This window comes from Siphateles boraxobius, unplaced genomic scaffold (genome assembly GCF_051911475.1).
Source record: "Siphateles boraxobius isolate OS27281-9 unplaced genomic scaffold, OSU_SipBor_1 19, whole genome shotgun sequence".
Lineage (NCBI taxonomy): Eukaryota > Metazoa > Chordata > Actinopteri > Cypriniformes > Leuciscidae > Siphateles > Siphateles boraxobius.
Genome location: NW_027508799.1, coordinates 28570001 through 28597140, shown reverse-complemented (window position 1 = coordinate 28597140; position 27140 = coordinate 28570001). Strand labels below are relative to the sequence as shown.

The following is a 27140-nucleotide window of genomic DNA, read 5'->3' as shown; positions in this document are numbered from 1 at the left end:
GAGTGACAGTACAACGGCACCAGTGCGCTCGCCACACACCAGCTACAGGTGGCGAGGAGAGAGAGTCACAGTACAACGGCACCAGTGCGCTCGCCACACACCAGCTACAGGTGGCGAGGAGAGAGAGTGACAGTACAACGGCACCAGTGCGCTCGCCACACACCAGCTACAGGTGGCGAGGAGAGAGAGGCAATAAAAAGAATAATCACCACGCTTGGGGAGGAGAGAATAGAGTTGGTGTTGTTGTCTTTTGTGCATCAGTGTGTCATAGTAATTTAGCGTTGTTTTATATTCTAGCAGAGTGATTTGCTGTTAAATAATTTTGAATGTTTATTTCTTTATTTTCTTGTTGAATTACTGTTTTGTTTCTCAAACCCGTCTTTTTTTTACATTTACACTTTGTTGTAAATAGTGTAAGTGTAAATATTATGGTGCTTTTGAGGCTGAAGGGGTGCCATTTATTTTTGATTGTAAATCCTTTTCTCCTGTTTTTGGTGCAGTTAGGAAGTCAGGACAGTCATTTATTTTTCTTTATTTTTTCGTAGTATATTGAGTATTTGTGGGTTTAGTCTGCTGTATCTTTTGTTTTGGGCTTTGCCCAATTCTGAAGAGATTGCCAGAATTTTGAGTGGTGTCAAAAAAAGAAGAAAATGTCTAAAGTAAAGACAAGCACACAGTATCTGTGGGTTCCGATTTTTTTTATTTATGTTTTTTCCCTGACCCTTGACCAGGGTTGTAACAGTTGTATGTATTTTATATATTTAATCATATTTTCATTCTTTATTAATATGTGTATTTTTGTTATATGTTACTATATGCTTTGAATCACTGAGCATTGAAAAACACATTCAACTTTTAATTAAGATAATAATAAGAAAATGTTTTCATCCAAAACACATTCATCAATATTAGCAGGGTTTTCTTAGTCCAGATTGTGACATAAGGATTTAGGATGCTCTGAGATGACCTTTGCTATTCGATCAGCCAAGAGATCACTTCCTGTCTATTGGTTTGTTGACAGGATGTCATGTGACTTTCAAATCCGGGCCAAAATAGCTCTGCTTTAGATTCTCCCAAAAGTCTATGTATCATGCAATGGAGGCCCGGACATCTTTACACGCAGAGCACTACCTTTAGAAACGTGTGTCTACACATTTGCCCTTCCTGTCACATGGCGCAGACCAAAGGGCCAAAGCACAACCCACGACTCTTCCTGTGATCTTCACACTTGTCACTTTTCCGTTTCATTAGAACATGTAGTTGTGAAAGACATACATGGACATTTTTTGTGTTCAGGTGTAATTATTCTGCAATATTAAATATCATTTCATGCTTCTCTGATTTGATCAGTGGTAACCCACAATGCCCTTTTCTTACAGATTTCTCAGGTGCAGTGCATGGTCGCCCTTTTGGCTCGACAGTGTGATCGGCTCCTTTTAGGAACTGGATATGGAGCTGGCCCAGCTGCACGACTGTTAATGTTGCTTTTCTCAAGGCATTGTGGGAAACTTGATCACTGAGTCCATTGTTAAACAGGAGGGATGGGGCTCATCTTTACTGACTCCACTCCTCTATCTTTTTCCATTTTTTTAGGCTTTCTACTTTTTCTTTTTTAATTAATTTGCTCTTTTGGGGAGGGCTAAAGTCACAATGGAGGGCTAAAGTCACATGTGATTCACCTGACCCGTAATGAAATGACACGACTCCTTTGGCTGGGGATCTTTCTGACTTCAATAACCTCAGTGACTAGAAAAATGACCAACAAATATAATTTCATTATTAAAATAATTATGATATATAAATAAATAAAAACAATTAAATAAATAAATGCAACCAATTCCATGGGGCATTTTCCTACCGAATATTACTGTCAATTGTACAGCGCTTGTTATTCGATGGCAGGCTGCCAGTATTACATGCCTGTGAATGTTTTTAATTCTGCTGTGATAAGTACTCTGGGTCAAAGGACTTTACACAGGAAGTGTTGGAATTCTTTTGGAGGCGTGTCGATGCTGACAGGCAAGGACACAGGCCTCAGATTGTGGGATAGGGGGGTTATCCGGTCGGCCTTTTCAGCTTTTTCCTCTATGATGAGACTCATAACTGTAACATTTATGGAACAACTGTCCAAACATTGAGTCTTTATTGTAAAATCCACCAAATGAGCCACCTGTCCATGCAATCAGTGTGATTCTGTTACCTAAGCAATGGCAGCTGAGGTGACTTTTAGGGGGCTACAATTAAAGGCACGGGACTGACCCCCCCCCCCCCCCCCCCCGCAGAACCATCTATTGCTTGTACAGCAACCTAGAAAAAAAGCGCAAATTAAAACAAACCAAATAATTTGTCCTCTTTCCATTTGCATGCATCAATCTCAAACATCATCTTACTTAATTCTCTCTTTATTACAGTTATCCATATAAACATTGTTGATGTATCATAATAATACAAATATATATTTTTTTACTCCACAAGTAGTCAAGTTTACATTTTGTAAGCACAAGTTTACATTTTCCTCTACGTAGAGCCTTTTAAAAAAATATTTTTTTTATCGTATACGGTATAAGGTAACTTAAAGTTAACAAATCAATACCTTTTCTTTTTTTTGACAGTGTATCTTGTGCACGAGCTCTAATGAATGACTACGCAACATTCCCTGAGCGTGCGCCCCTCCCTACCGCCGCTGAGCTCACGGCGCATGCGCAGAGCGCTGTCAGGGCACGGCACACACTCACAGCGACAGTATGGCGGCGGGCTGCTGCAGGAGGGATGCTGCTGTCGCCGCTTCCTTCACAATGTGATCGGAATATCGTCTACTTGCGGAAAGACTACAGTCACCCCCGAGGCCTGTCGCCGTGATCTCGATAAGATGACCAGACTCGCCGATTACTTCGTGGTAGTCGGCTACGATCTCGATAAGAGAGGTAAGAGAGAGAGAAACAGCAAGCGATTCTTCCTCCTCCTCTCCCCCTCCTCCTCCTCCTCCTCCTCCTCCTCCTCCTCCTCCTCCTGATCTGTTAGATTGGAGTGTATTAGTCGCGGTTTATTCACGGTAAACAGAGCAGAAGGCGGAGGGAGAGGAACACAGTCCCGAGTCAGCTGATTCCGGCCTGGGATGGGCGAGTTACTATCAGCCGCGGATGTCCCAGGCCTCTGGATCTTACTCCCGAACTCAAAAGCCGAACCCCACCGAAGTAGAACGAAGACGGGACTGTCTATATGCCATTTTACGTGATTAGAAGTTTGACCGCGGGTACTATTTTGTTGTTTTGCCAGGGTGTGACTGTTCTAACAGGGATTTATCAGCGCCACCTTTGCCACTTGGGTTTGTCATGTAACAGCCTGTTATATTGACCAGTATGCGTCTGTAGAGTTGAATAGAAATGCGAAAGTTGCACCAGTTCATTCCTAAGACATGTCAACAAACATCAATAACATGCAGCATGGCACTACGGCTTTTGGTAGTGTCTAAACGTAATAGGTTGCCTACCTAAACAGCATGCTTGGGCTCCTGTGATTCACAAAATGCTGTCCTAGTTGGCAACAAACAAGGTTTTGTTTACAAAAATGTAGCACTGTTTTAGCCTGCATGATTCTGCATTATTAAAGGAATAGTAGTTCCTTATAACAGTTTAAAATCTGTATTCTGAACTTGTATGGCAGTAATAGTTTTGCAAAATGCCACAGGAGACATTTAAAAGTGTCTTGGTTGGTCTATGCCATGGCAATGAATGGTGACTGAAAATGTCAAGCATCCAAAAGCAAGTAAATTCACAATAAAAGTATCTTAAATGTGTTTTTGTGGGCCATATTGCGATGAGTTATACGTTAACTTTGTGTAAGGAAAAGACACATATCATTTTTTGCATCCTTTGACATGACATGATAATCCATTGTCAAAAAGTTACCAGGATGCTTAGGAAAATTTCTCCTTTTGTGTTCCACAGATTTTGAAACAACATGAGTTTTCGGCACATTTTTCAAAATATCTTCTTTGAGTTTCACAGAAAAAAGAAAGTCAAACATTTAAAGTATACTTATTTCAGTGTGAATGAATGTAGAGAGCTTTGAGCTTTCTGTAAAATTCTCTGTCTTTAGTGAGTTTTGTTATCGGGAGGTTGAGTGTTTTAGTTAGTGGCCTAGATTCCTGCCATATAATGGTCCCGGTGAGCATGCATAATTTACCAACCCTCATCCGAAGAAAGCAAGTTGCTGGAAACTTGCATCAAACCTTTGAAACCTTTATTTAGAGAGCTGGCTCTGTGCATGTCTTATTCCTTATTTATGAGGCACACACAACACATTGTGAGTCCCCTTTTTAACGACAGTATCTGGGACTCGTGAGACGAATCTGCATGTTAAATTGCATGATGTGTGCAGTGGTCCGCTTTAAGAGTTGTTCGGCGCAGATAGATCTTTTTGGTTTTTGTTACCCGTGAGATGCAGCTATTCGTATGTGGCCGTACACGTAGTCTGACAGGATGTTGAAAGACTGCACGCGGTGCAGAATGTCTTCCTTTCCTGTTTCTAGCCTTCTGCTGCGTTTCAGCATCTGGTAAGCAGACCTTCACATTACAGTAAAGGTGTGTGGAGAAAAACAACAACGGAGCTCTCCTGAAGTCAGGGATTTGCTCTTTTTATGCCCATTGATATCCAATAATAAATAAAAAACACATGAAATTCTAAAAATAACATGAAAGTACAACAGAAATCGTTCATGTTCTAGCTTGCAATGCAACATAGCAGCAAGCTAAATCAGTTTGAATGGCCCGGATTGAGCTGTTCCATGGGCAGACCTGTGACGTTATAAAGCTGTGTTGTTGTGGTTTGACATCACATTCGTCAGATCTGTGAGGAATCAGCGAGTGAAAGTGTTTCTACATGTTTCCCATCCCTTCACACTTGACATCTGTCTCACAAGTTAGGTTTTTTTTATTTTATATGTGAAATAATGTCTAGCAGATAGCAGGCATGCTCTGCCATGTTGAGCCTTGGTGCTCATGAGGGAAATTTGAGCTCGAATCTCGCTTGCATGATGAATCATCTCCTGATCCTGTTTCTTCTTTTATCTGACAATTTCCTGTCTTTTGTTTGTTGTACTCTTATAAAAAGTAAGCTTAAATGGATTGTTCACCCCAAAATCACTCCCAACCCAAAGGAAGAATTGTTTTGATCCATGCAATTAAAGTCAATGGGGTCCAAACAATTTGATTATTAAACAATTGTGAAACAATTTGACATAAAAAAAAAAGTCAGAATTTAAATTTGACAAAAGTGTATATTTCAAAATTTCCTCTTTGGGTTCCACAGAAAATTTTAAGTTTTACCAAATTTTTGGATTTTCTGTTTTTAGTTGTCTGGATTTAATTTGAATGGTTTTATTACATTTTAATAATCAATGATTTAAGAATCAATCTTTTGAAATTTATTTTGTCTTTTAATCATATGAAATTAAACATACTTTTTTTGTGTGCACAACAGTGCTGCTGCACAACAGAGCTTTTTGTGATTATCAGAGGAAATTGTGATTATTCCTTAAATAAAATTTAAAAATAATAATTATTATTATTAGTTATAACATTATTATTACTACATTGAAACATAGCTAAATTCTACTGTACAACAATATATTTGTGTCATAATTTCTTTAGGTTAAACCAAACTATCTTGATGGGTTGCTGTGAAGAGCTTTGAGTTTTTGAGTGTTCATGATATGAGGATATTTTTTCTTAAATGAAACGGTAAAATGCTGAGAAAGTGAGACTCAGAGATGAAGTTCATGTATTCATGAGGAATATAGTGAGACGGCAGAGGCTGTAATGCTTCATCACGCATGCTTTAGTGTGTAGGCCTATGTTGTAAATTAAACTGTACATTGCGTCATTCACACAGAGACACTCAGAGCATGCAGGATTCAGATTTAGATAGTCTTTTTGCGGTTTAATATTCACAGACATTAGTCTATATCTTGATTTGATTTAACTGTACTGATCTACTTTTAATTTATTCATCCAAGACTTGACAAATTCGGTTAAATTCCAAGTTATACAGTAAATTCAGTTTTTATGACTGGATTCCACAATTCCGTCCGTGTTTTGTGCATCGCGGGAATCATAGGGCCCTAAGAAAGTCATACAGGTTTGGAACGACCCCATAATTTTTTGTTCGCTCAAGAAGTTTGGAGTGAATTTTGGGTGAACTATCCCTTTAAGTCCTGTTATTTTTATGTCTACCTGACACATGTCTCTGAGAGGTGTCACATCATTGAAAACATAGCCTAGTGAATGTGAGCCGGGACATGTTTCAAAGGATTTTTATGTAGTGCTGTTGAAGTGGTGCTTACTCAACACCCAGAGGACTGGTGCTCTTAAATGAGATAACCTCGCTCAATGATTTTGTTTACCAGTGCAGAACACATCCAACTGACCCAGGGGCTTGAGCCCTGCGCTGGACTGTTTTCTTCATCCCGCTCCCGCCCGCGCCCGCCCAATTTCTGACCATTACCGCCCGCTCCCGCAACGTATGTGTTACACTCCCGCCCGCCCCCGTAATATGTATGTCCACTCCCGCCCGCACCAGCAAAACTCTGAGAATTTATCCCCGCACAATAATAGAGATGCATTAATTTTGTGTCTTCTCCCGTCCCGCAGGAAAAAACACGTATTTGTATTGCTATTATTAAAGAGATTCATGCGGTTGTTTGATTTGTTTCCCTGGCCTGCATGTATTCTGACGCACTGATCAGGAAGATGAATAATAGTCCAAATGTCAGACTTTCCTTGCTTAGGTTTTGTGCTGTAAATACCTCGTTTGAGGTTCTTTTCCACATCATGACATCTCCATCATGTTGCTAGGCTACCTCCCGATCCCGCAGTTTTTTTTTTAGCCACCCATTCCCGCAAAGTTCAAACCGCCCGCTCCCGCGAGATTTGCGTTGGGTCCCGCGGGACCCGGCTGGACTCAATACCAATGCAGCCCTCTACCAGGGGACATGTCCCTGTCTCGGGCCCTTTGCCTTAGTCTCCTTCAGTCATATAGCCCACAAATCTGGCTCAAGAAATCACCATTCTTGAGCCAGAATGACTGCATCAGTGGAGGGCAGTGAGCTGTCAGGGTGGAGTCACCCAGCGTCTGTTGTGAAACTGCACAACACTTGTCCGCTTGATTTCCAGGCCCTGCAAGGAGAACGGCGCTGAATAGGATTCTCTGGACGAGGGGCTTTCTGTTTAAAAAACAGGAAATGGGAGTTGAGGCTCTAGGGAGAAGACATGATTGAATGAGAATCCAGATTGTGTGAGAGTGAGAAAATGGTGGTCTAGAGTTTGGGGTGGGCTTGATTGGACATCCATGGAAATGTCTTTTGGGGTTCGGCGTACAGCCCCAACCCCCCCCTCCCCCTTTCTCGCAGCCCTCTTTCTCTTGCTCTCTCTCAGTTTTTCTTGGGAGGAGCCCGGCTGAAAACAGAGAGGCCCTAAACAAAAGAGGAGAGTTTGTTCTGTTGCACACTTATTGTGAGAGTTGTCTCTGCCAGTCTGTTTTCCTGTTTAACCCTTTCATGCCGTCGAGAAATTTATGTTAAAATGATTGTCTGCAGTATGATGAGCTACATTACTAACTTATAACCAGTCATCTAAAATAAAACTAGCCTAGATTTGTACAAAAATGTGCTTGTAAAACTTGCTGCCTCAAGCAAGGGGGTTTTGAGTGGATGTCAAGTAATCTGGTTCTTGAATCAAAACACTCATCACAACTAGTTCATTATGATTCCAGGACGAATGATTCGATTCAATTGAGCAAAACAAGCTCATACTTAAATCAGTGTAGTTACTAACTGACTGTTCATATGACAATATTTAGTTAAAAGATACACATTTCGCTGACACAATGTTAGAGTGTTATAATTGGTTGCCAGGGTTGGCAATTAAAAACATACAGCACAACCAGTGTAGTATGATACTATTTAGTGAATAAAACACATTTTTAATGGAAAACTACTGCATTTATTAAAAATGATTAATCCATGCACATCATTATTTTTTAAATAATGTGCCCTCGTAATCTTTAGTCAAAATACCTTCCCCGTTTGCACCGACATCTCCTCTCTTCTCTGATGACATGTTTACTGATGCAAGGACGGGACAACCTGTCACTCACATGAGATCGACCAATAGCAAACCACAACCATCTAAATCACGCTCCGCCCTATTTGTTTTCTTGTTTGAGAAGCCATTTCATTCAGATATATGTCACAATAAGGAAAAAAGACCACCGCAACTTCCGTTTCATGCCGACTTAAAGATAAATCGAAGCAGAATTGTTCAATTTGTTATGATTCCCATTTCATCAGTCCAAATAGTAACATGCTAAAGTGTGAAACTTAAAAAAAAAAGGTGGTGGCTTACCAATAGTGGCCCACCTTTAACAGATCTGCTCTCTGCCTTAGACAAACGCACTGACTCAGCCGGACGTCTAGAAATATTCACCAGTAGAGTACAGAACAGATTCTTATTCATGAGGAAGAATAAGGCCGAAGGGGGCCATGGCGTGACACGCCGGCCGCTCTGTGTTACCATGACTCCCCAATTCTGGTCATCTGGCTTGACTATAAACGGTTCTGTGCCGAGAAAAGGGTGGCTGGGTTCGTGGATACAGAAGCCCGGTCCCCATGCCTGCAGCGTATGGCCGCAAAGCTCTGATGCCCAGCTGGTGGATGAATACTTCTCATTCATGTGGCAGCCGAGGGGCTAGAGGGCAATAGAGATTGCCCTCATTCTGAGAGACAGGGGGGCTCAGTGCACACACACACACACACACACACACACAGACACGCACATTTTCCCTCTCTTTTTGTCTTTAAAATGGTTTGCACTGTAGGCATTAGGATTGTATGCATATTCACAGTTAACACACTTTGAGGACAACATAAAGTAAATACATTTGAAACTCCTGGATGTTAAGTTTCATTATGAATGTGGTGAACTCACATGATAGTGTTTGGCTACTGTCTCGAGGCCTGTGTGATGTAAATGTCACGTGCCTCATTGGGCCTTTACTGCATTGTCATCTTATATTTGTTGTTTTTTTATGCCTTGGAATCACATTGAATGTTGCTGCAGTTTAAAGCTTGAGTTGGCCAACGTAGAATGTGTCGAAATTGTGAGTGACTTGTGATCGTATTGGAAGCATTATTTAGAATAGGTGTTTTTTAATTTTGTAAAGTGTCAGTAAAGACAATAATAATGTTACAAAACATTCTATTCCAAATAAATCCTTTTCTTTTTAACTTTCTATTCATCAAAGTATCCTCCAAAAAAATGGATCCGTTTCCACAAAAATGTTGAGAAGCACAACTGTTTTCTACATAAGAAATATTTTTTGAGCAGCAAATCAGCATTTTAGAATGATCATGTGACACTCAAGACTTGAGGAATGATGCTGAAAATTCAGCTTTGCATCACAGGAATAAATTACATTTTAAAATGTATTCAAATAGAAAACAATTATTTTAAATTGTAACAATATTTTGAATGGTAATGTGTATTTAAAAATGTCTGAAAAACTGAAAGTGAAAATCTGAAAAACTGGTTTCTGAAAAATCTGGTTTTCCTTTACACACATACCCGCACACAAACATCTTTAGTTCTGGTAATGGAACGCGGTAAGCAGTGACTAGCTGTTTGTATGTTTCATATCCAGAGGTCTTGTGGGTCAATGAGCAGTCTCTACTGGAGGGACGCGGAGGTCAGGGCGGGAAGGGGGAGTGCGCTCTCCATGGCCGCAAACCTTTCATGGTCTTCCCTGGTATTTTGGGAATGCGGGCCTCTCCTCCTCCCAAACCCCTCGGGTCGAGACTGAAAATCGTATTCTTCACATGTCTATGAGGTTGCGGGAAGTAATTCTTCTAAATCCTTTTTTACCCTCATTGCTGCTGACCCACTGGATTATATGTAGGGGTCTTTATCATTGTGGCTGTAGGGATTCAGAAACGGGTCCCAATCTTTCTGTCTTAATCTTGGTTTCAGCTGCAGCCCACCCATTGGTAGAGAGTAGTGAAGCTGATTGGTCCATAGGTGAAAAATAAAGTACCCATTTGGAGAAAAACGGAGCGGATTGGTTGGCTTGGTGTAAGTGAAGTAGGGCTGCAACAACTAATCGATAAAATCGATTATAATCGATTATGAAAATCGTTGTCAACGAATGTCATTATCGATTAGTTGGTCTGCTTACGTCACGGGGAGCGTTTACTGGTACGCACACACACGCAAGGTCTCTCTCCCTCAGGCGCTCTGCCGAGCGCGCGCGCTACACGGTTTGGAGCAGTCTCTTCTGTCTCGAATGCGCGCTCTTGCTTGCGCGCTCTAGATTTCGGGAGTTTGAACTAATTCGCGGGCATCAGGGAGCCGCAATCAATATGCGGGAGACTCCCGGGACTTCCGGGATGTCTGTATTTTGTCTCGAGCATCAGGTTGTGCAATCAGTTCGCTCGCAACGTAAGTGATGGATTAAAATAGCGCTACCGCAGAAATAGGTTAAATTAAAACGGTGTTTACAAAGTGAAGCATTAAATACAAAGGCAGTTAATAACAGCAGCAGTAAAATATTGTTTTTTAGTCACTGTACTCAGTGGTTTTCAGCGAATGCTTGTGCACTAATGCATAATTTCTCCTGTCCTTTACTCAAGCCTGTTAGCTTGCTGGGTAACGTTACCTCCATTCCGATCTCTTTTTATAGCATTTGTCTACTAAGTTTTAATTGTTTTTCAAACGCGATCTACTGCGGCTCTACATTCACACAATTGTTTTCAGTCTTTCTATATTTATTTAATCAATTTATCCTTTTATTATATTCTTTTATATATTATATATATAATATATATTATATTCTTTATCCTTATATTCCTTATATATAATTAATTTTAAATAAAAATTAAATGAATTATATATTTTAGATGTTTTTAGTTTGTTTTTAGTTCAGATATTCACATCTGAACAACATGTCTGTGTAAATTTGTTTTAACAAAAATTGTGTTAAAACATAATATGTTGGATATCATTTTTTTAACAATAATCATGTTTGTCAACTTGCCATCAGCAATTATCATTAAAAACAATGCAAATATTGATATTAGTAAAACTCAATGTGTGGCTTTTGCACTTTTTAAAGTTCACTTTTACACATAAATACCCTGATTTACGGTTTTATTTAGTTATAATAAAAAAAAAAAATCTAATTTAATTTCTATCCGATTAATCGATTAATCGAAAAAATAATCGTCCGATTAATCGATTATCAAAATAATCGTTAGTTGCAGCCCTAAAGTGAAGCTTAATGCTCTGATGTGGTTAGCAGATTTTCAGGGTCTCTTGGAGGGGGTTTCCCTTCTTCAGAGGTAGTTTTGGTGCATCAATTTACAGGCTATAATTTTTGTAAAACCTTTTATTTCCTTAATTTAAAAAGAAAACTAATAACAATAATATTCATAATTATTATTCATAATAATATTTTAATAATAATAAAAATAATAAAATACATGCACTAATAATAAAATAAATATGAATAAATGCAAAATTATTTGTTTTCCCCTTTGTGTTTGATTAAAACCGCTTGCTTTACTCACATCAGCGAGGGTTAGAGTAAACTATAATTATTGCAATTTTGTGTCAGTTTCTTATAAAGTTCACTGTTTTATTTGCTTGCCAAAGTCAGTTTCTCCAAACCTTTCATTCAGAGCTTGGCTAGTGTTAATTTTGTTCTCTTTCTTTTTGAGTCAGCTGTTATTGTTTTGCCATTATTACACATTTCTGAGTCATCCAACATAGACATGAATCATTTATACAGCAAGAGAGGCAGTAATCTTTTGAGAGTTGGGTTAAAAGCATGAGAAGCTTTAAGCCTCACATTTAGAGGCAATGACAAAATAACCGTTAAAAAAAAGACAGTTAAATAGGTGTTTGTATCGATATCATCTCTGACCTGCTGTGAGTTAAAAATGCCATGTTTACAATGGGGCGAGATGTCTCAAAGCAGAAATGTAAAGCTACACGTTCAAGACGAGTTTGGAAATTCTATATAACTTTGCGTTGTCACACTAGTCTCGACTTAGGATGTTTAATGTTTTGTGGCTAAAACTTTTGAAACTGTGTGTGTAATGCAATACTTTGCCCCATTGACTTTTATTCAGTGCAATTTTTTTTCTTTTTCACAAACTGACTGGCAAGTTAAAATTGTTTCCTTTCCTAATTGACAGCGTGCCATAGATGCTTTCTCACAGAATGTTTGCTATGTGTTGTTGCCTTGTGAGAGGATAGTGACACTTCAAACGTCTACTCTTAAATGCTATAACTGTGATTTTTCTGCGTGTATTCCCTGAATTCCTAGTGCTAATAATCTCTTTACTCTATCTAAACACCGGTCACAGCCTCATTTCTTCTGGCTGCCTCTTTCATGGCCTTGCCGGAGGGCAACTGACTAACCCGATGCTAATTTCACTACTACTTTCCATATGATAGATATGCAAACCTTGTAGGAAGGCTTGGAATTTCTACTGAGGTGGAATGCCTGTCCAATGACGTCGGCATTATGTAAGCAAAAGGAGTCCAAGTGCGTTCTTTTAGTTTGCTTTTCGCATTTCACGCAGGATTTCAGTTACACACTGAGCTTTAGTCCTTTGCAATGTTTATTTATTGATAAAACTAGGTAACATGGTACCTAAAATGACGTAGCTGCTTATCTCTTAGTATATTAGCTGGAGTTTATTTAAATATATTAAAGTGTGTGAGAGAGAAGGGGTGTCTGTGTTTATCTAGTGTCATGAAAGAGATTAGTGTAGAACGTGTGCGTATCCTTGTTAGGGCTTGGCTAATAGAAATTCTGTAGGCTATATTTTTTTGCATTTGATAATATTTAAAATATTTTTTATTTATAAGTTATTTCTTTCTTTATCTATCATTTTGACCAAATAGCTGTTGTTGTGAAGTACATTTAAAATACTTAAGGTGAAATGCAGTAAAAACCCTTGTTGAAAATATGTAATATAATAATATATAATGAATTAAAATTAATAATTTAAATTTCCAAGTAAAAATGCATAAATGTATAAATATAATAATTGTAATTTATATGCACCAATAAAACAACAAAAATAAGTATTTACTGACACTTTTTGTTGTTGCTAGAACATCAAACTTCTTAATGCTCTCATATTTGTCTGTCACATGACAATGAGGGCGGCACGGAGCTAGTCTAATATTATGGCCTTTTGAAAACTTAACGGCCAAATAAAGAGCTCATTAAAATCATTGCAATGTTTCTCACTCAGCCCTAATCCTTGTTAATATAGCAGTTAAGGCCTCCGCTTCAGTGTGTGTAAGAGTGTTTATCCGTAATCTAAATAAAACTCGATTTATGTCTCATGCTGTGACAGTAGTTTGTCTTAGAAGCCCATAAGCTCTTTAAAAGTTTTTGGAAAGACCAGTACTTGTCCACTAAAAACCAAAGTGCCCGACCTAAAATATCTTAAACCGCAGGTCTTTGCATAGAATACAGACAAGAGAGAGACACAGTTTCACACATCGCTGACGTCATTGTGGCTGAGCAAACAAATCTAAATTGTTGGGGTTCATAAAACTATTTATGAAATTTTTTTTTTTTCATTTTGAATGGCACCAAAAGCCACGTATTTTTAGAAGTAATGAGGTGTTGTTTTGTTGTTAAAAACTAGTGCACTCTCTAAAAAAGTGTGGAAATAGTCTTGAAGCTCGAGTATTTCCTCTATTGAAAAAGCAGCCAGGGCTGAATGCGGTTGTGGGACGGGTGGTTGTTGGCGTGCAGGAAGGATGTGAGTTTGTTGAAAAGCTTTTCTGCACAGAAAGAAAAGAAAACGGCACTCACAGTATCCCCGAGCAACATCAGATTTTGGCAGATACAATTCTCTCAGTGCAAGTCCACCCAGAATGACCAAGACCAAGAGTTTGGGTCTGAATTATATTTTCTTTTGGCCGAAAACTAGAATACATTTTCTACGATTTTGTCTAAATATATAAAAATAAAACTCTAAACAAACCGTTGTCATAAATGTAAAAAATAGGAGAAACGTGCATGCACTACCATTCAGAAGTTTGGCTCAAGTAAAATTGTTTTCTTAAAGGGCACATATTATGCCCCTTTTCACAAGATGTAAAATAAGTCTCTAATTTCCTAGTGTCTCTAGTGTTTATGTGAAATTTTAGCTCAAAATATCCAAAAGATAATTTTTTACAGCATGTTTCAATTCTCACTTTTTGGGGCTCAGAAAAACGTGCTGTTTTAATGTGTATCCCTTTATATGAGGGCGGAGCCTCACGAGACGCTTCAGTGTCAAAAGGACAATCTCTCACGGAATGATACTATTAAAACAGAAACTCTCAGTAGCGGTGTTCATTTTGACCCGGAGTCGGACAGTAATGCCCACAGAGCCAGAGAATATATGCTGTGTGGAGATAGAACAGCTATAGTTTAGTTTAATTACGGTTATAACGTATTTGTCATCTGCCTTTATCCACTATTAATGCAAGCCTGCTGTAGCGGACCCCGTCCGAATGATGGCCAAAAATATACTAATGAGTTCAATGAAGTTTATTGTACATCACACAAAAGATGAAGCGTTAGTTTACTCCAGAAAATCACTGTAAGAGCTGAATAAACACAGTATCAGAAGTGCACCATAAACTCTCTCTCTCCTTTTCATTATCATCAACATACACAGCGAATTACACAAAACACTTGTTACAACTAACATTAAGCAAAAACACACCTTTTCAGGGGGTGCTTAATAAACTGGTAAACTTTATATCCGTGATACGACTCGATGAGCTGTCATAAAGTGCGCATTTTGACTTTCATTTCTGCCGTGATCAGTAAACGGTAGGCCTATCGCTACAGAGACTGTAAGCTGGATCACGAACAGTTGGTACAGATCCATCCTCGAGTAACAACGAGAGTAAATGAAGACTGCCATGTTCATTTACATCTTATAACAAAACACCTCAATCGCTTAGGAGAGATTCTTGAAACAATGGCCGACTGTGTTTAGCTCACTCAGGGTGGGTCTACGCTAAAACTGCAGTGTCCGTCAACAGTCGTGGGCGGGGCTTGTGAAATAGCCTAGTAAGTCACATTGCCCCGAATCTGAGAACGACTTGTTCTGAGACAGTGCTTATGATTTATGGGGATTAAAAAAAAGCACTGGGTGGATTTTTATCATTATAGGGTGGTTGTGTACACATACTGCCAACACACATTTATGTTCAAATTTTGCATAATAGGTGCTCTTTAAATTAGTGCTTTTATTAATCAAGGATTCATTCAAATGATCAAATGTGACAAAGACATTTATATTGTTACAAAAAGTTGTCGCGTTCACATAAATGCTGTTTTTCTTTAAGCAGCACAACATTTAACATTGATAATTAGAAATGTTTCTTGAGCAGCAAATCAGCGTATTATAATAATTTCTGAAGGATCATGTGACACTGAAGACTGGAGTACCATCACAGGAATTAAACAGGTATTAAATATGACTGTTTTTACTGTATATTTGATTAAATAAATGCAGCCTTAGTCAGCAAAAGAGTCTTCTGTCAAAAACATCTGACCAACCCCAAATATTTGAACGTTAGTGGATGATAAAATGCATGTACTTTGCAGTTCAAATATCATGGGTTTGACAGGTTAGACTGCTTCTTTATTCATGTTCAATCACCTTTTATTACTTATATTGAGTGTTTAGTCTTTCCATTTTGAACAGACCCACAACCTATTTTGGGTCACCACCCACTAGTTGAGACCCACTCATATACATGTTGGTTGACAACTTCCTGTGTCTGCCCACCTAGCCTGTGCTATACTCCCTGACACGCTTAACTGCGGCCTCTCAGGTTCTTGCAGCCATGGTGACGGAACTGTATTGACAACGTGGGGCGCAGGCCAAAGGAGCAGGCTGCAGTTTTCTAGGTTTTGATACAGTGCCAAATCTTTCTCGAGAATCCACGTTGAACTCCTAAAGAGACCGGTTTTAAGATCAGACTAATTAATTCTGGAAAAATTGCCAGGTGACGGCAAGACATTCTTTTCGCGTTCGAGAGCTTTTATATTGCAGCCCAGTCTTTTCACTTTGCAAGCCTACATATTTGTTTTTGCCACCCCACCCACATGCTCTGACACACAGTCGCAAACACACACTGTATGTCTGTCTTACACAAGTGTGATCGTGAATTCCTGTGGCGAACAGGCACAGTTGCTTCAGAATGAGCTGTCTGCATGTTAAAGATTACTTAAGTTGTAATATCTGTGAGTGCCACATTGGTGGCATACATGCATCAGTTTCCTCATTGAATAAACTGATGGAATCTTATGATTTCTGTCACGTAGTAAAAATGTTGTAGTGTGTCACCTGCCTTTGGTTTCACTTCACGTGCTTCAGTCTGACCAGCAGGTCGATATGACTGTCCTGTGGCGTCTCTCTCAGATCCTTCATGAAGGAACGGGTGAAATTTCCCTATTAATAACCAGACACTCTTGTGAGTCATGGTAAAGCAGAAGTGCTTTGTAATGTGATCATTCGTGGTTAATGGAGGCCATGTCAATCTAACTCTAAAAAAGATCAAAGTTTTGCACTTATATCTGCATGTTTTCATAATTGGATAAATGAGATTTGAGAGCTCTGTAGTTGTCAGGGTCATAGTTTGCATAGTCCAGGCCCATTGATTTGTTTGAACTCTCCCCTATAAACAGATTTTAGCGGATTTAGCGGAGTTCTTTCAAGCCCACATTAAATGGTGTGTAGTGGTTAAAGCTCATGGCCAGTTTGATTCCTGCAAAAAAGGAGCCCCCGAGTGAGGAACTTAACCACAGGTTGCTCCAGGGGGATTGACCCTGTAATAAGTTCACAGTGCTATTCTGTGGCGATAATCACGTGAACGTTGCGGAAACAAATCCCAGTGGTTATCACTGTTGTTTGCCAATAAAAAATAATCAAAGGCACATTTAGCTTTAGGATCACATAAATCTGAGCATTGCCTTCCATCTAAACAAGCAGGCCTTGTCTGGGAAAGATTAATCGAAGTCTCATATGTCCAGATCCGTCTTGTGAGATTATCCAAGCACATTCCCCATGTCCACTTACCATACGACCCCATTCATGAGTCAAAATCTCAGGTGCAAGGTTTTTGGTAGTCTGGTCCCACACACAAGGTGGATTGCATTGACAGACCATTGAGAAACCTTGTAAGAAATCACTGACCCCATTTTTCCTTTTGGATTTCAGAAGGTTCTCAGACTTGCATTTACTTTGGCTGGCTGTGGATTTGTTCTCAACTCACTTGTATTGATTCCAAGCTTTTTGTTTTGTCCCTGGAGTCCAAAAATGAGGTCAGAATTCTCCTCCGATTTGTCCAAAGCCCTGTGTGCCATGTTCCTACTTGTGCACGTATGCGAAATCTTGAGTTTGAATGTGATAAATGCATGTGCATAATGTCTTTAACTTCTGTTCAGGTCTTTCACAACGTTCCCCTTGGGAATATTCTTGAGAAAAACGCAAGCCTCGTTTGCCGACTCAGCTGTTATCCGGGAGCACCAGAGTTCTGGAATCGGAATGCTGGAATTCGGCATGAGTGAATTAGTGTTGCAAGAACAGTGCCTGTTTGTGCTTGGACGTCTCTTTTACTCCTTCACTCATCTAGTCACTTTTACTGTCATTCTAAGATAGCGGAAAAGAAGGAGGGGTGGGAATGAAAGCGAGTTTTAGAGTTCCCAACAACACATTGGAGGCCTCAAATATAAGTTTGATGTTGGCACGCTGTTTCTGGCTCAGATTCCTTCCCTGGCTGCATGTCTTTTCTCTTACAAAAAAAAAAACAAGCTAATCCTGAGTCTGCACTCTTTCCCTGTGGCACAAACATGTCAGTTCACTAAATGGGGGTAGAGTGTAGAGTGACCGCCTAGGGGGCCTTGGCAGCAGGCCAAAGTTGTATATGAATAGCACCTGAAGTTGGTGCATTTGCTTTGCACCGGCTGTTTTAATCTTTATCCGCCCCAATCCCTGGAGAAATAAGGGAGAACTCAAGGCAAGTGCCATCCAAAGATCATTTTCACAACAGGCTAATTTTGGCAACGTACAGTGTTGTGAATAGGCTCTATTGTGGTGCCTGTATTTTGGACACACTCCAGATAGACTCCAGGTATTATTTTGCCCTGAATCCACTGCACTAGAATTGCATCTCTTTCTGCCATAGTCTACAGTCTTTCCTTTTTAAACTGTATCAAAAAAGTGTTTTCATTACCCGTCGATCATTTTGTCTATATTGTGAGGAAATAAATGGAAGGTCCTGGAAAACCTGAAAGTATCCTCCTTCCTTTTTTCCTTCCTTTTTTCCTTCCTTTTTTCCTTCCTTCCTTCCTTCCTTCCTTCCTTCCTTCCTTCCTTCCTTCCTTCCTTCCTTCCTTCCTTCCTTCCCTCATTCCTTCCTTCCTTCCTTCATTCCTTCCTTCATTCCTTCCTTCATTCCTTCCTTCCTTCGTTCCTTCCTTCCTTCCTTCCTTCATTCCTTCCTTCCTTCGTTCGTTCGTTCGTTCGTTCATTCCTTCCTTCCTTCATTCATTCATTCCTTCCTTCCTTCATTCCTTCCTAATATTAATCACTCATTCCTTCCTTTGACATGTTTATGGGAAAGTAGAAGACATTACTAGAAATTAATAAAAAATGAATTTCTATATTCAGCTTTCTTTTTTATTATTTCTTTAGCTAGGAATGCCTCTTTGTGATCTCTAAAGTATCTATAAAATCATTTGCAAGATTAGAGTGTTTGAGATCCTGTCGATATTTGTTGTCTAACCTTTTAATGGCTAGTCGGTTGGCTTCTTTGTTTAGGGAGCGGTTAAAGTCTTATTTCAACTGCAGACTTGTTTGATGACTACACGTACCAACTTTTAGTTAATTTCCCACAATGCCTCATTGTTTATGGCTCACCTGGCTCGCTCTTGAGTAAATATCACAGTCTTCATAATCCCAAGCTTAGGTAAGGAGGAGGAGGGTGTGGCCATTTACACCTCGGTTTATTATAGCGCCATCAACCATGTGCACCTTATCACTCACTCATAGTCAGTCGCCTTTTTATACGTGCAAGCTTGCACACACGTGAGGGTTGCACACGGTGCAGCTTCAGCTCTCTCCCTGATTTTGTGTTCATGAGCTTAACAGTTCCCTTTTATAGGGATGTTTAAATTTTATTATTATTATTATTTGTAGTATTATTAACTGTTTGGGTTATTTAAATGGTTAACACACTAATAAAATAGGCTAAAATAAAAGGAAACAAAAAATAATTTAATAAAAATATGAATTTGAAAAATGATATTACAGTAATATTCATATAATAATAATCATAATATTAATAATAATAATAATAATGTTAATAAATTCCTCAGGGAGAAGTTTTGATAAGTTATCATTTTAATGTGTTTTTTAAATTTTATTTTTTTATTGATATTTTACTATTAAATTTTCATGGAAAAGTAGTTGGAATACAATTTTAATACAGTTTTACAAATAATTTTTATAAAATAAATGAAAATAAAACGAAACATAAAATAATTAATTTAATAAAAATTGAATTAAATTTTATGACAATAATAATAATAATAATAATAATAATAATAATAATAATAATAATAATAATAATAATTTTTATTATATGTCAATTAAAAATATTCAGGAAGAAGATTTGAGAAGGTGGTAATTTTGTTAATTTTTATTATTATTATTTGTTATTTTCCACACTTTCAATGGAAAATTAATGGGAATACAATTTTACAAAGTCATGAAAATTTTAACTTTGCTTTGAAGGATAAACAACTGCATGTTAGTGCCAAGTTTTCCAGAATATTGTTCAAATAATTGAGCCGTGTCCAAAGCACGGGACTATGGACTCTCATACAGTGTTCATTCTTAACTTTTGACCTTTGTCCTTTACTCAAAAGGAGGGCTTTTCTTGGATAAGGCTTTGGTTTGACACTTAAAGTGTTGTCCTGCTGGTCATCGCGCCATCAGCATCATGGGCTGGGTCGCTATTCATTTATTCTGGGTGAAGAGGGAGGGACAGCTGTCTAAATGAACTGCTCAAATCCCATGATTCCTCTGTGCAATAAGAGCACTCTCTAACTGACAAAGTCCCTGTGTTCAATCTCAGAAGTCTTGCTTTTCAACAGGCCTTCTACTGTAGCTCAATCGTGTGTATGTGTGTGCGGTTGCCACATATCTGATAATGTTCAAAGAGACAGATGAATTCCAGACTGATGGTTTTCTGGAGTGCTGTCAGCGCTGTACACAGGATCGTCCAACCCTGCAAGATGATTTAATTTGTGATTTGTGCATTGGGTCTTGGAAGGCGTCCCAGTCATTGTTTGCTTTATAGTGGGTCTGTTCGTGGTTTTGTTTAGCTGTTTAAAGCCCCAGACAGGTGCTGTTCCTCCTCTCCTGTTGTGACATAGTGCAAGTGACAGCTGAGAATATTATTCTGCTTCATACTTCAAAATGCTGTTTTTTTATATAACATAATATATATTATCCATTTTTCTTAATAAATTTTTTTCAACCAGCTTCTTCAAAATGCTGAAATATCTTTTGTTTGTTTTATTCTTTTGTTTTGTTTTTGTGATCACAAACACACACACACACACACACACACACACACACACACACACACACACACACACACACACACACACACACACACACACACACACACACACACACACACACACACACACACACACGTATTTTTTGTAATTTACATGTTGTTTTTAAAAATGTTTCTTTCAAATGTATTTTTAAGCAAGATTATAAAAGCAGAGAAGAAAAGAAAAACAACAACAACATCAACAACAACAACACAAAACCACCAGAGAAATGAAGAAATCAAATCTCTGATTTAATTACAAATAGAGCCTAAATCACTTATTGTCAACTTTTTTGTTTATAGGTCAGGAAGTGCTCATTATCAGCCTATTATGCCAAGTTATGTATTTTCCAGAGAGGGTTATGGGGTTATGTCAAGTGACTTGAGCTAAACGCAGTTTCTGTCAAGTCAAATGTGCAAATTTTTACATGAGTTCCTTTCAGTCCTTATGCGTCCATTTATCTTTTGTTTCTCTTTTTGTGTAGGAGGTAGTGAAGGTCAAGGCCGAATTCACCAGCGTTTCCCAGAGAAGGACTGGGAAGATAACCCCTTTCCTCAAGGCCTTGAGCTGGTAAGCCCATCACAAACAAACTCACAGCATATGATATCCCAGAATTCAACAGTTTTGAATGATTCTGGCAGCGTTTTCATAGGATCTGATGATTACATGGTTTTATCTTTGTGGCATCTCTTTCAGTTCTGTCAGCCCAGTGGATGGCAGCTGGTTCCAGAGAGAAAGCCTCCCTCTTTCTTTGTGTCAGTTCTCACAGACATCAACTCCGAGCGGCATTATTGCGCGTGCTTCACCTTCTGGGAGTCCGTGGAGAACCCGCAGGTTTGTGCCGAGCACGTGTAGATAAACAGAAGGAATGTGAGAGGGAAAGGAAGACAGAAATTATGTAACAGGATGCAATGGGGCTGATGGGTGGGGTGATTTACTACTGTGTGAAATGGATTATGCTGGTTTAGAAACTGCTTTTTTGGGTGATTGGATATCTCATGTTTAAATGATTTGGAGTGTGGTAATTCCAGGTGTTGTTTGAGGGTGTTTTATGGGTTGTGTGTGTTCAGCTACAGAAAGGAGAGCCCAGTGAAGCTGATGAAGATGACGGTCCAGACATGCTTCAGCCTGCTCAACTCTACGCTCCTAAAAGCCTGGTCCTCGTATCCCGTTTGGACCACACAGAGGTCTTTAGGGTAAGAGACGGGTACAGTTACGGTTCAACTGTAAGGATTATTAAGGATTATTATTATCATTTTTTATTGTCCTGCTAATATTTTCATTGACCTGTATCACAAAAAAGCAATATATTGTATATCAGAATTTTTTTTTTGGGATGTTCTTCTATATCTATGTTTTCTTTTAAAAATCTAGATTAATTATTTTAATTATTATTATTTTAATTGTCAAATATTTTTTACAAAATATTATTAAACTATTATATTAATATAAATGTTTAAGAAAATGATTTAGTAGTAATAGCTGGAAATTATACATGCATATTCTAACTCTTTAACATATATTAAATATGGAAGCTTTTTTCCACCACCAAATAAAAAAATATTTTTTTTCTTGCGATTACGAGTTTATATCCCAAAATTATGACTTCTTTTTCCTTAGAATTGTGAGATATAAACTTAATATTTCTAGCTATAAAATCTAAATTGCGAGATATAAACTCAATTGTGAGACTAAAGTCAGAATTGCGTGATATAAACTTTAAATTGTGAGAATAAAGTCAGAATTGTGAGACACTTCCTCAATTCTGATGAAAAAAAAGTCAGCTCACAATTCTGACTATTTCCCTCACAAGTTCTGAGTTTATATCCTGCAGTTCTGGACTTGTTCTCGGAATAGTGATATATATGAACTCGCAATTGCGAATTATAAATTCTAAAAAAATATATATAATTTACGGTACCTTTTAAATTTTTTTTATTGTTTGTCGGAAACACACTTCCATAATTACAAGCACACTTTTGCTGGAAAACAATGGCACAACTATCAAAATTTTACAGATTTATTTACATCTAACGAAGTCATTCTTGCAATTTTGAAAAAAACTCATCTATGTCAGCCTGCTAGATAATATTAAAGGGATAGTTCACCCAAAAATGAAAATTCTGTCAGTATTTACTCGCCCTCATGTTGTTCCAACCCCGTAAGACCTTCGTTTATCTTCGGAACACAGATTAAGATATTTTTGATGAAATCTGAGAGCTGGATCACTCCTCCATAGGCTTCTAAGGGATTGAAACTTGCCGGCCTTGAAAAGTTATTAAAGACATTGTTAAAATAGTCCAAGTGACTACAGTGGCTCAATCCTAAGTTTATTAAGCGACGAGAATACTTTTTGTGCGCAAAAACAAACAAAAATAACGACTTTATTTCAACTATTCATTTCCTTCTCTGTGGGCCTCTAGTCAGTTAACGTAGTGTAGTAGCGTAGAGCTACGTCACACGTAGGCTCACTATTGGCCGACGCTAGTCATGTGTGTGATGCGTGTGACGTACAACAACAGAAGCTTACGCTATTATACTTGTGAACTGACTGGAGGCTGACTATTATACTAGAGGCTGACAGAATTTTCATTTTTGGGTGAACTATCCCTTTAAGTTGGTGACATTAAAATCCACATAAATTTGCAATTTTAAACAAAAAACTAATTTGGCGTAAGTGCATAAAAACCTGTATGATGTAATAGGGCTGCTCGATTATGGAAAAAATCATAATCACGATTATTTTGGTCAGTATTGAAATCACGATTATGTAACACGATTATTTTACATGACTTTGGGAACGTGTTGCATTTATTAAAAGACACCTTTCAACAACTCTTGAAAAAAATCTAAATGTGAACATTTATTGTACTTTTTGAACTATTAAACAGACCTGCAAACTCACAAGTGGTGAAAAAGGGGACATGTTTACAAATGAATTTGTTGTAGGGGGTCAACAGGGCGTTTTTTGCCTTTATAAAGGACAATTCATTAAACCTTACTAAATATATGTGTTATGTCAAATTCTTACATTTGATCAAATTCAGTTGTAATAAAAAGGGCTGGTATCCATTCAATTAATTTACACTGCAAAATTACAACTGTAAAAATATTATGAGATTAAAACAAATAATAAAATAAAAAATAAAATCAATGATACCTTTAAACAATAGGTGGCGACAAGTGACCGTCTTAATAAATGAATCATTGACTCATTCATTAAAACGATTCGTTCAAAATAATGAATCATTCAGTAACAAAACACAGCGCTTAGAGATTCTTTTCTTTTGTAACAATTTTCGTCGGTGAAATAGAACAAAACCAGTCAATATTGCGTCTAAAATGTAAGTTACTACATATAAACTAGGCTACTTGTTTACGAAACTATAAATTCAATGTAACATTTGCAATCGTGATATAGAACAGCCCTTATTCGTGTTATGTTACTTAACTACATATGTTAAAAAAACTCAACATTTCTACCTCATTATGTTTCTTCTGTGAGTTTTTGTGTGAGCTGTTAGGCTCATTTGTTTTTTATTTCTCCACTAATGTCTCTCTCACAAATAGACAGGCTCAGCTTCCAGAAACTATCCGTTACCGATCTCTGTTTACACTGACTGTATAAGATCAAAACCATCTCGCGTTTTGATCGGTCGGGCAAGTAAAACTCTTTTACTTGAAACTTAAAAATCCCCTTTTCCCTGACAAGCAGACAAGTGTTGATGTCGCTCCCTGTGTTCATTCTCTATTTGTTTCGTGATGTAAAGCGGAACATGATCAGGTCATTTGCGCTCGCGCTGCCATTCGCTTTAACTGAGGCGCTACAGTGATCGAGCAGAGATCTGCGACAGCTCGAGATACGTCTATGGTCTCACTCCAGTCTATATTAAATTAGCCAATTGTTATTGTGAAGTTTATTGTGCTTGCAGTTTATGACTGTATAGGCTGAGAGAGTTTACGGCTTCGAGAGAGGCGGATGTGCGCGTGCGCGAGTCATTCAGAACACAGGACAAAATAATCGTTTTTAGTCGATTGTACTATTTTGGAGATCGTTGGGAGCCAAAATCGAAATTGAAATCGAAATTCGATTAATTGCACAGCCCTATGATGTGACAACAACACAGAAGTGGCTGGATTGGTCAAATGACATCCCAATTGTTGAACCCTGAGGTCATGGCCTAGTGTTTTACACCAGTCATGTTGAGCCAGGAAATACAGGTTCAAATCCGGCATATGGTGTGTCCTGATCCCATTTCCCTCCTCTAATAATTTCCTGTCCTGTCTCAAAAATATCAAAACCTTAAAAAAAACATTAGTAGAAGTTTGATGTTATTAGATTTCCCTATATTTGAATGTACTCTTGCGTCTCTTTACTCTGCAGAACTGCTTAAGTCTCATCTACACTGTTCATGTGGATGGCCTCACCGTTCCCATGGAAACGGTGATCGGAAACCTTCTCACCTGCATTATTCCTATAGCTGGAGGCACTCAGGTAAGAAATGCACACAACCTAATATGTTTTAATCCAAAACCGATGTCTATAAATATTGTTTTTTTTTAAACTCCAACACAGACTGGTTCTCTCTTGATGAATGAGTGTTTTTCGCTGGAAGGATTCTTATCAGAGGTTAAAGACACATTTGTAAATAATCCTGTGCATCATGGTAGTGTGGAAGATCTGCACTATTATGGATGCTCTAGTCTTAATTCTGTCTCAGAATGATGGACTCATGTACTCACTGAATACCGTGTGTACATTATGTACATTAGTGCACTTGATGACAAAAATGAGCATAACATATAAGGGTAATCCTAGTTCATTTTTCAGGTTAATAACCAATTCAATTATTTAATCCCCATATCAGGTTTTTAAAGATTTAAAGGGACAGTTCACCTGAAAATGTAAATTCTGTCATTTAATCATCCACATGTCACTCCTTGAATGACTTTCTTTTTTCTCTATCAGTGAAACACAAAATAAGATATTTTGAAGAATATCCAGACTACTCTTTTCCATACAATGAAGATGATTAGGGGTTTGAGGTGTCAAGCTCCAAAATGACACAAAAACACTATAAAAGTATCTTAAATGTAGTGTATGTGAATCAAGCGCTATATTCTGAGTCTTCTAAAGTCATAAGAACATTTCATGTGAGGTTGGCTCTACATTTCTGAATTTATTCCCTGAAAATCATTAATTTTTAGAGCTTGACTGCACAAAACCCCATTGAGTTTCATTATGTGAAAAAGACTGGCCAATTTCTCCTTTTGTGTTCTACGAAAGCAAGTAATACCGATTGGAACAACATGATTTCAGTTTTATTTTTGAGTGAGCTATTGCTTTAAATATGATTGTTTTTTTCATGCTCACATGTTATCATTCTCAAGTTCACGTTTGGTTTTTGTGTTACAACCAAATGATTCCCTCCCCTCAAGTGTAAACCTGACTCCCTTGTGTTCCAGATAAATGACCCCCCTCTTTGTAGTTTAACTGACTGGCTACTGGGTTGTTTCCAGGTAACATTTGCCTTTGAGCAGCTTCAACCAATCTACCCATCTGTGATTCTGCCTGATAATCAATCGTCAATCTATGCTCTGCATTTCTCAGTCATTTCGAAATCACTGCTGCTCATGCAAATCAACAACGTGCCTTATTTCTTTCTGACTCTTTGGCTGCAATCGATTGCACCTGAAATGCATCAACTTTGTTTTTGTGACAGTTTTTTTCATCTGCTTATTGTTTGTTTTTATGGGACAGTGTACAGATAAACACTTAAGCACCTCCTCACACACGCAGAGGCTTATGGGGCCAGTCTTTGTGTCCTGGGCCTGGTTGGCGTGGATTGAACATATGGGCTGGGATGGTGGCAGATGGCGTCTAAGCACACTGCAGTGTGTATGAATGACAGCCTTAGAAACACGCAAGCTACAGCTTCAGTGCGGCGTTTCCATTGTTTCTCTTCTACCTTGTGTGCATTGGAAAGGGATTATTTTGTGTATTACATCATTTGTAAATTTGGTTGGTTTTGACCCTTTTAAATGATGATGGATTGAATCTGAATAATTTTCCAATTGGATCAGCCATGTTTGAAGCCATTATAAAATGCAAATGCGAAATACTTTTCTCATCCTCATAGTTGAGACTTTAACTTGCCAGAAGATTTTTTTTAGTAGTATTGTCTTAAAGGTAACACTTTACAATAAGATACCATTGATTAACGTTAGTTAGTGTTAGGTAACATCAATTACCTATGAGCAACACATTTGTTACAGTATTTATTAATAATGTTGGTTAATAAAAATACAACTGTTCATTGTGAGTTCATACCAGTTTTTAATTACTTATTTGTAAATGTTGAACTTAAAGGTGTGCTATGTAACTTTTTTGTTCAAAATCAACAAAATTCACCATCAATCCTTTTTCC

General features: G+C 38.1%; 1 protein-coding gene across 8 annotated transcripts in view; it reads left to right on the top strand.

Annotated features, from left to right (window-relative positions):
• Window positions 1-2662: 2662 nt before the first annotated feature.
• Window positions 2663-27140, top strand: part of sbf1 (SET binding factor 1) — a 59018-nt gene continuing 34540 nt past the window's right edge. The window contains exons 1-6 of one of the 8 annotated variants that reach the window (XM_077234725.1): window positions 2663-2924; window positions 21197-21282; window positions 21409-21546; window positions 21789-21908; window positions 25097-25207; window positions 26179-26232. In XM_077234725.1, coding sequence (XP_077090840.1) covers window positions 2699-2924; window positions 21197-21282; window positions 21409-21546; window positions 21789-21908; window positions 25097-25207; window positions 26179-26232 — 735 coding nt within the window. In that variant the 5' untranslated portion in view covers window positions 2663-2698. Of the gene's footprint in view, window positions 2925-21196; window positions 21283-21408; window positions 21547-21782; window positions 21909-25096; window positions 25208-26178; window positions 26233-27140 lie in introns of all 8 variants that reach the window. The other 7 variants (XM_077234724.1, XM_077234726.1, XM_077234728.1 and 4 more) reach the window with 7 other exon arrangements.